Source organism: Diabrotica virgifera, chromosome 1, assembly GCF_917563875.1.
Source record: "Diabrotica virgifera virgifera chromosome 1, PGI_DIABVI_V3a".
NCBI lineage: Eukaryota > Metazoa > Arthropoda > Insecta > Coleoptera > Chrysomelidae > Diabrotica > Diabrotica virgifera.
In genome coordinates this window covers 79,760,139-79,770,926 of record NC_065443.1, presented here as the reverse complement: position 1 = coordinate 79,770,926, position 10,788 = coordinate 79,760,139, and the positions used below count along the sequence as shown (strand labels likewise).

General features: G+C 32.1%; 1 protein-coding gene across 1 annotated transcript in view; it reads right to left on the bottom strand.

Annotated features, from left to right (window-relative positions):
• Window positions 1–262: 262 nt before the first annotated feature.
• Window positions 263–10,788, bottom strand: part of LOC114327224 (uncharacterized) — a 128,605-nt gene continuing 118,079 nt past the window's right edge. Inside the window, exon 6 of the mRNA XM_028275772.2 lies at window positions 263–5,542. Coding sequence (XP_028131573.1) covers window positions 5,474–5,542 — 69 coding nt within the window. The 3' untranslated portion in view covers window positions 263–5,473. The remainder of the gene's footprint in view (window positions 5,543–10,788) is intronic.

The following is a 10,788-nucleotide window of genomic DNA, read 5'->3' as shown; positions in this document are numbered from 1 at the left end:
CTTGTAAGACTTTTTGATTTTATAAGCTTATCCAGTGCGAATAGACAGCGATTTGCTGATTGGTTTTGTCTTTTATTTCTTCAGTAACATCGTTGTCAGCTGTGATTACGGCCTCCAGATACTTAAAACGTTGTACTCTTTCGAAATTGAAGGTGTTGACCGTCACAAGCATAATACAAAATATAAACTATTTACCTACTTACCTATTACTCTAAATGTTAGTGTGAAGTAGATTGTTTTGCAATTAAATAAATAAAAAACATTATTTTCTAAGAATATATATTGTTTTAGGTACATTAGTCGTATAAAAATTATAATTAAAAATAACCTGTTAAAAGTAAAACTATTCGTATCACAGTGAAAAAAACTAACGTGCAAATGGTTTAATGGAAGAGGTTAATGGTTTTCAAGGATGATACAACTGATTATAATAATATATTCTATTCATTTTTAAACTTTCCATTACCTGTTTTGGGCAAGACATACAACATCTAACGAATAACTTTTTCTTAAATTTATTTTAAAGCTCGTTTGATTAAACACAACAATATTTTATGAAGAAACACAATAAACTAATTTTTCCTCAAATTTTAAAAATTATTTTTAAAAAGAGCCCTTTAATAAACGGAATTTTTTTAATTCTAAGTTATTTTAAAATAACTGAAATTTTGATTATATACAATTTGATTTGATTTATTATCGACTGATTTTCATTTCTATTTTATAATTTCAAAAAATGAGTTAAAAAGCGTTGAAATGCAATTACTTTTTAGAAGTAAATAGATATTTTTTTTAATTAAGACCTTTTTATTTATCAGTACAGATATAATAAACAGTATTTTCTTTACCTAAAAGTAGGGATAGCTTTATTTAATGATACATAGTAGGTATTGTTACCCTCTATATTTATCTGCCTTATAATATGTACTATCGATTTTTGGACGTAATCCTCTCCTTGTCTCTTCTACTGGTCTGTATCCAATACTATCGTCATCTATCCAGTTCCAATCTTACCTAATGGTAGGAGAGCTCAAGCGGGGATTTTTGCAGTTACTAAAGCGCGTCAGATCATCATATGGGGAGAAACCTAGTACCCTGCAAATGTACCTCTACCAAATATTGGCTCTTAACACAGGGGAGTTCGTTAAGGGCGGCCCGAAAAAAATCTATCCTTAGAAAACTCGAAATTGTCAGATTAAGATAAGGTAAGTTAAGTACATGCAAAAGAGTGTATATTTCAAAAATCTGACGATTTGAGCCAGGCGTAAGGAAATGGGTGAGTCCCAAAGTTTCACAAGAAAAAAGCGAATATTTCACGAAATGAATGACAGATCAAAAAACCAAAAAATATGTGCTCAATATTTTTTTAAAAATCTATTGAATAATGCCAAACACGACTTCCCACGAAGAGGGGTGGGGGGTAAATTTAATATTTTAAATACGAATCCCGCGATATTTCACGAAATGAACATCACATCGAAAAACACTTATTCAATATTTTTGAAAAATCTATCGAATGGCATCAAACACGACCCCCACGGAGGTGGAGTGGGGGTTACTTTAAAATATTAAATAGGAGCCCTCATTTTTTATTGCAGATTTGGATTTCTTACGTAAAAATAAGTAAATTTTATTCGAAACATTTTTTCGAATTATGGATAGATGGCGTTATAATCGGAAAAACGATTGTTGGAAATGGAAAATTAAATTAAAAAACTGCAAGCGCCCACTAAAATGGAAAACTTTACTTAACTATTTTGGTTTTAGGACCTACTCTTTACAACCCAATAGGTCCCCAAAGCGCTCGATTGACTGCACATTTAGCATACTTTGCTCCCCTACCATAATATCTATTTCTTTGGCGTATTGTGAAAAAAGTGTTTTAGTGATTTGCCACTATAAACGATTTTTCACACTTGCATACAAACTATATAACGATTAGCTAAATACCACCAAAAAGAGAGAGACATACGGATAGGTTTTAGGCAAACGCGAAAGAATTGTTAAAATCTTTTAGTTGAATTCAGGCATTCTACATACTTCGCTTTATGTACACGCGACAACTCGTGTGAGAAATCAGAAGTATATTTCAAAATAAGGATTGCGCATTTAACGCATTAGATTGTGAGTGCTCTGGTGCTAAGTATGTATTTTAACTTTTTTGTATGGCGTGGAAGCTTTTGAAATGTGTAGGCGAGAGGCACACCCCTAATTTGAGGCTTAGAAATCGAAAGAGCCACCATGATAGGTGAATGGCAAATTTTGGTATTTTTTTGGTTTCGAAGTCGCTGAATCCGAATATGAAGTTTATTTTTATTTAGAATTAGTGGAACATGTTCAAAAATCAAATTTGATGCAAAATGCAAAAAATCAATTTTGAAGATTTTTCAACTTGAACTCTCTGTATTTTTCTTCTTCTTCTTCTACGGCACTTTAGTCCAAATTGAGCCTTGGCCTCCTTTATTTTTTGCCTCCACCCTTGCTTGTCTGTGGCTGCTCTTCTCCATACACGGACTCCTAAAAGGGCTTGTGCGTCGCTGTTTACTGTGTCTTCCCAGCGCTTTCTTGGCTTTCCAACCGGTCTCTTTCCCTGCATTCTAGCATTGAGTGCTCTTTTTGGTAGCCTATCCTCTCCCATTCTTATCACATGTCGGGCCCATTGCAATCTTTGTATTCTAATGAAGTCTGACAGGGATGCTTCCTTATAAAGTTGATAAAGTTCGTTGTTGTATCGACTTCTGAAGATTCCGTTTTCCCTGACAGGTCCTAGTATTCTCCTCAGTACTTTCCTTTCGAATGTGTCGAGTTTGTTTTTGGATGTTTCTTTCAGGACCCAGGCTTCACTGCCATAGCATGTTATTGGTCGAATTAAAGTTTTATAGATTCTCATCTTTGTATTTCGATGGACACTTTTAGACCGAAATAGGTATATGGGAGAGGGCAAAATAAGCTCTCTGCCTGCGTTATTATCTTCCGTATTTCTTTATCTTCTGATCCGTCGGCATGTATTTCTACTCCCAGGTATGTAAACTTTCCAACAGTTTCAATGTCATCTTCATGTATAATGTTTTGTGGGACTATATTTCTTCTCGCTTGAGTTATTATTTTTGTTTTTTTCTGTGTTAATTTCCAGACCTAGCATTTTTGTTTGTATTTTTAACTCTGCGTATGTTTCCTGTGCTCCTGTTGATGTTCTACTCATAATATTAATATCATCGGCATAAGCGGCCAGTTGAACCGTTCGCTTGGTCAGTAAGTTTCCTCACCCAGTTTGCATTTGCCTAACCACATACTCCAGTGCCAGGTTAAACAATGTTGGGGCCAGCCCATCTCCCTGCTTTAGTCCCTGCGAAATTTTGAAAAAGTCTGTCCGGTGGTTTTGTATTCGTACACATGCCTGAGTTTCATCCATTGTGGCTTTAATGAGTCTTATTAGCTTGTGTGGTATTGCCAATTCAGTCAATCTGCCAACACTGTATCTTTGGTCGCTGTAAATATTTTCTATTGAATTGATAATCTTGAAGTATCTATTTATCAAAATTTACACAAAGTTTTTTTTTAAACACAATCCTTTATTTTCTCCTGTTCGTTAATAGGTTAGGTTTTAAACAAAAGATTTTTCAATGTGTTTATTGTTTTAAATGTTGTATTTATTTCCCATCCTTTTAAGTTTTTTTGAAAATCCTTCTCCATCCATTACCTATCTACTGATATTTTTCTCTAATACTGTCTTGTAAATAATATAGGATCTGTTTTTCGTTCCCATTTGCCTATTGTGCTAGGCTCCTTATTTATGAACGGCAAAGAATAATACTTTTTTTTATTTAAAATAGATGTTAATAAACACTTTTCGAATGTTAATAAATATCGCAATGATCACATGTAGGTTCATGGATCATAATGATACCTACTGGTTCTAGTTTAGCCTCATGGTAATAAAATAAGATTATAACAGCAAATATAGACCCATGCGTCTATATGCGAATATGCGTCTATAATAGTTGTTACTAACAAGAGGATTCTACTGTAATAGCTATTTGTATAACAAGGGAGGAAAGTGCTACTTTTCCTCCCGAGAATGAAGTTTACTGCCCGACGCGTAGCGGAGGGCAGTAATCATTCAAGGGAGGAAAAGACACTTTACTCCCATGTTATACATATGATTTTTCCACCTTCCTCAAATAGCAAGTCATTTTTTCATTTTTATTTAATTTATTTTATGTAACTAACCAACAAAATTTATTAGAACTAAAACTAACAAGTAGGTACAATATAACTGTCAACTGTCAAATATAAGTCAAATTATTAATGTAAACATTGTTAAATCAAAACAACAATTTACTGTTTTTTACCATTCTGCAAAATACAGGGTGTTTTATAAATAAACGTTAAAATGTATAGATACTTACGTAATAGAAAATAGATATTATACAGGGCGTCAATAAGTTATATTTTATGAATGAAATACCATGACGTCACTTTTACTTTTCCTCCCTAGGGAGGAAAAATATTTTCCTCCCTAGGGAGGAAAAGTACAACTTTGCTCCCTACAATCAGGTCCGGAAAAGTATACTTTCGGTAGAGGTAGGTGGAAAAAATGATTTTCCTTTTAAATACCAATCATATCATATCATTATTTTTTCTGACAGGTATCCTAAAGTTAATGCTGATTTCATTAATCAAGTGAAATGTCTTTCAATAAGGTTGACCCAGGATCGCACCTCAAATTATTGATTTTTTTTTGTTTTATTTTTGACTTAGACTTACCGTCATACCGCCAGACACATAAACACATAAAGAAAAAGTACCTAAAATTATTAATCATTGTCAAATTTTCTACATACGTTAAAATGCAGGTACAATATTAATTGGAGTTGTCATTATGAATCAAGCAGTTGCAATAAAACTATTAAAGAATTTTTTCTATTTACAAGTATCAAAAAATAATAATTTGTTTAATTTGTATTTTAAGAATATTTCAGAGGTGAAAATCGAACATTTTTGTTTAATTTAGTAATATTTTGTATTTTGACAACGACATCCGATTTGGACGTCGAAACGTTAATAACATCATTTTTTTAGTTAAATTGTGGCTTATTTCCCATTCGGAATAGTTTAATGCAAAAATGATACAAGGAAATAGCTTCAGAACAACATGAAAATCTAACCGTCAGATATAACGATGTGTAATTTTGGGTGATTAGTTTTTAAAATTAATTTTATAAAATGAACTATGAGGCCATAACATGGAAGTGACCCATAAAAAGTAATTATTGTTTCAATTAGCTTTAAAATTCATAATATGGAGATTTTAACATGGCTCTTATTATTCATCATAAAATAAAAGTTGTGTTTCTATAATTATTTGCACTACTAGAAAAGGATTACCTAAACCGGTTTTAGATTTTAGGGAGTCACCTTAATGTTTCTAATTTATACTAAAATATATCTATGACTCTCTTTGAATTAAAATTTATGTAATGTTGAATATCCTCTTGGCAATGTTGACGACTGATGCGTTATCCAGGATGTTGTTTATGTACTGAAAAATAAATACACAAAATTATTCTAAGAACTGAGTAATAACAATAACAATAGGTTTTAAACAATGTTGTAAATGTTCTTGACATTAACTAAGTAATTACTCTTTTAAACAATAGGTTCATTTTGTCTCGGTTCTTATCCGATTAATTAGAATACAAAAGAACTAAAAGCTTTTCTGAAGAGAATTCATTCTGTAAAGAAATATTTTATTTTTGTAAAACTGGAGTCTTACTTTACAATCTGATATGATAAAAATGGTGATTTTGTGTAATGGACCGTGATATTCGTGACGTCAAATCAATGTTGGCTACTCTGGAAAGTTTCCAAACAAAGCAAAAATTCACACGTGGTGTTTGTTTTGGTTTTTATAATTGGAACATATTGCCTGTAAGATGTTTAATTTTTACAAAATGGTACCTAATGTGTTGGGTACCCGTGATTGTAATCAATGCTCATAGTAAATTTCCCACCATATTTCCATATATAGGACTGGTTAAAAACCTGAAGAAACGCAGTAAGTACTATGTAGTGTGTAAATTAGGTCTGGATCCCGCGTATGAAAAAAAAGTTGATTAATAGCAAGCTGAAAATTTGTTAATAGCTTAAGGGTGTCTAGTCGGACAAACTTTGATATATGGGAACACTGGAACAGGGGAAGTTTTAATTGTGGAACAGGTTAAAAATTTGGAACGGTCAGACCACGAAAACGGCACATGTATTTTGTCCGACAGAACAGACTTAAACTCTTCAAACAGAGATTAAACTCTCATGCAAAAAATCAGACTGCTATTTATCACCAATTGGGCGTTTTAATGAGTGGAACATGTAGAATATGTCAAATGACAGGAATTATGACAGGTGTTTCGGAGAGTTTAAGTCTGTTCTGTCGGACAAAATAAATGCGCCGTTTTCGTGGTGTGACCGTTCCAAATTTTTAACCTCTTGCACAATTAAAACTGCCCCTGTTCCAGTGTTCCCATATATCAAAGTTTATCCGACTAGACACCCTTAAGCTATTAACAAATTTTCAGCTTGCTATTAATCAACTTTTTTTTCATACGCGGTATCCAGACCTAAATCCTTGATTTTGTGTAAGGACATTTATAAAATTAAAAGAAATATGATTGATATGACTAACAAGGATTTGGGTCTTTAGGAAAAATGTGCAGATGATTGTTAAAACAAAAAAAAATTAAAAATGATTACACAAATCACGTGTATAAACAATTCACAGACGTCAAACTTTTGCTTTGTTTGGAAACTTTTTTGACGTTTTAATGTCACACTATCACGGTCCATTGTATGAAAATTACATATTTTGAATGTAATTTAAATAACAAGATACAAATAAGTAGGTACACAAAGATGTAATAATTGTATCATAGAGAACTTTCTCTATATATCATAAAAACTATTGAAAACATATACCAAAATAACAAAATGAAGTCAGAATAAATGGACAACTTACAAAACCTATTGGGACCGTGCAAGTTCGGCAAAGCGACCCCTATTTCTACGCTCTGTACTTTTATTCGCACTGTTAATTATATTGGCCAATTATATTAGTCCTGGTTGCTGGATAATTGTCAAGGCCATAGTCCAAAAAAATAATAAGAAGAAAAAATAAGATGCAGGTTATGTTATGCAAACGAAAACAATTGTATGTAGTAAATAAAATTAGTTATTAAAATGCAGTACTGCAAGCAAATTACAATTAATTAAATTTACCTTTATATAATAATTGCATATCATATCAATATTGTGGAGTAATATATAATTTTTCTGCTTCAATGACAGACGGTATGAAATATACGTCAATTTGACAATTTCAATTGACAATATGAATTATTTAAGATAGTTGCAATATTTCTCCGCGACTCGCGCACGGTCGTTTCTCGTTTCCCTTCCAAGTACTTGCACACCGCGAATAGAAATAGGCAGCGGAATAAGACAGGGAGACTCATTGAACCCTATACTCTTCAATTTAATCATAGATGAAATCATCAAAAGTGTCAACAAAAGAAGAGGATACAGAATGGGAAACAAAGAAGTAACAATACTCGATTACGCAGACGACGCAATAATGATAGCCGAAGATGAGGATAGCCTGAAAATACTAGTCCACAAATTCAACATTAGAGCAAACAAGTAGGTAATGGAAATAAATTATCTTTACACTGTCAAGCTATGGAGACCTGGAAAAAGAAGTGAGAGATCAAGTACAAAAACAAATAGACTGACAGGACGACCTCTTAATAACACTATATAGCGAAACCGATATATTAACACTGAAATGAAGACAAGAATTTATAAAGCCAGTGTAAGACCAATAGTAACATGTGCATCAGACACAAGATCCGACAGAGCCACAATACAGATACCATGGGCGTAACAGAGGCCGCATCGAGCCAGGGCCTCATCTTATCGTCTGATATTGTTTTTATGTACAAATCTGTTATAGGTATATGATTTTACTTTGTGTGTTTAAATTTAAAAACGTAAATTTCTAAATAGGCGTATTCGGCAAGTGAATCATCTCATATCTAGAAACTTAATCCCTTCCGGTTTCACGAACTTTTATGGGTGACGACAATAAACTATAATGCTTTGTATGTGACTATTGAAAGATTTGAGAATTGCAATTTGCCGAATTTTAGAACAAAATTTCTAAATCTAGAAATGGGGTTTTTCTTTAATCTTTACCTACGTGTAGTATTTCGATACAATTATCCAGAGGCGTAACAGAGGCCCCAATATGTCAAGGGCCCCATCTTGTTATCTAATATATGTAAAAATGTGTTGTTATATTATTTGCATACATACGTTTTTTAAGCAGTGCAGTATTGAAAATGAAGTTGTCCATCCGAATTAATAAAATTGTAGATTTTTAGTAGATAGTGTACGAAGAAAGTTGTTCGTCTCATAGAATACATAATACTAATGTAATCATTTAGTAATTTTTGTTCTATTTTATTCTATACCAATAAAGATGAAAAATGTAAGTCGTCATAAACAAAGTATGAATACACCAATAGCTCACTAAATGACAGTTTTGGAGTGAAATTATTAGCGTCACGACAGACGTATTTGCTTGACAATTTGGATTTAGGTTCTAGTATCTAGTTACACTCCACTTCAAAGTTGGATTTATGCCGTTGGTTGGTTGCTTTTACTTCAGAAGGTGACACCCCTGGTTGGGGTGAAAAACATACGTTTAAAATAAGCCCGAAAATTTATAAATTGACTAAATATAAGCAACTTTTGTTCTAAAGAGTTTCTTTATCTACGTTAATATTTTTCAAGTCATGTGCGAGTGAAAATGTTTATTTTTCAACAAAAAAACAACGTTTTCAGACGGGTTTTTCGCAAATAACTTAAAAATAAGTATTTATCGAATTAAATATTAGATATCTTTGAAGCTCATGAAAAATTATTCTATTCTTATTCGTCCAATTCCAAATCGAATATTTCAACCTGAAATAACCAAAAAATGAAGCAATTTTTGGGAAAAACTTATTAAACCTTTTTTTAAATGTTTCAAAAAAAGCTTTATTTTTATTTTTTTTATAAAAGTTTCTAGCACCAAAACTATACGAGTTACGCTCAAAATAAAGTTGGCCCCTTTTTTGGTAAAAAAAAAATCGTTAAAACCTGCCCCTATTTCGCACCCCAAATAATAGTTATTTATGTACCAAGTCAGTAAAGTGACTCTTTATCGAACTCGTCTGTTATTCGCCTCGCTCGCTAGGCTCGCTGGGCTCATAATATCAGACTCGTTCGATAAAGAGTCACTTTACTGACGTGGTGCATATAAAATTTTATCGCCAACAATTTGATATTGGTTAACACTTACTTACAATTTAAAATTTATGATTTTTTAAATTTTGGACGTAATAAAATTTTTATGACAGTGATGACAGATGACTTTTGCATGGTGGCCGCTTTCGATTTTTACTCGATAGTTATCAATATTGAATAATTACTAAATCGGTCAAGTTTTGATTTATTTTACATATATGAATATAATTACAAAATACTACTACAGAATTTCACTTTTTGACATAAATTTAATTAACAATGTCGTAAATTTCAGTACAATAAAGTGTTACTTTACTGCCGCAAATGAGGGCAAATGAGTACAATAATGAATGACTTTAGTGACGGTTGGCGATAAAATTTATCATTAGCGCTTTACCATTTACTTTAAATATTTATTGTTTATAATATGATCTCTAAGTTTGGCCGGTTCGAAGTTCTTATTTTTGAAAAAATTTGGTTTCATAGTAAAAAAAGTTTTTTATTTTGGAAAAATGCCTTTTTTTTTAAAATAACGTAAAAAGTATTAGTGGGACGAAAAATATCAAAGAGTGAAGAAATGTAGGTCTTGCTTTTATAAATATTTTGGCTTTATTTTGTTTTTCTGTAAGACAAAAATTGGTTAAGATATGGCTGTTTAAAATTTTCATATACTCGTGATTAGTGACTCGTTCAAGCCCTTTCAACTAGAACCCTTTTAAAAATAAGCACTTTGAACCGGTGAAACTTACAGGTCATATAAAAAAGTTAAGTAATTTGTAAGGCCATAATGATTAGTTTCATTTGGGGTTTCAAATAGAGGGAGATTTTCACAATTGTTTTACCAAAAAATGGGATGAACTGTATTTTGAGCGTAACTGGCTTAGTTTTATTGCTAGAAACTGCTGTAAAAAATGAAGCTTCTTTTAAACACTTTAAACAAGTTCTAATGAGTTTCCCCGAAAAGTATTTCATTTTTTGGTTTTCACATTGAAATATTGGATTTGGAATTGGACGAATAAGAAAAACTTTTCATGAGCTATAACTTTTCTTTTACTGAGTCGATAGACTTCATTTTTGTTTCATTTTTTTATAAGCTAGTTACATGTTTGCTAACAATATTCTTTTTGATCGAATACTTACTCTTTGAACGTGGTTTTTTTGTTGAACAATAAACATTTTTACTCATAAAGAACTCAAACAGTCTTGAGTTGACCAATTCGGTGGTGACACTGAAAATTACACGGTATCGCCATATTTTACGTTGATTTACTGGGCTGTAACACATATAGGTATTTGTTACACATGTCGCATTTAGTATTTTTTTAAAGGGGGCCTCATTTCCAATTCTGCTGGGGGCCCCGACGGAGTTTGTTACGCCACTGATAGATAGTATTGAAACCGGCAGAGATGAGAGTAATGACAAAGAGTATAGACGGTAACCGCTAT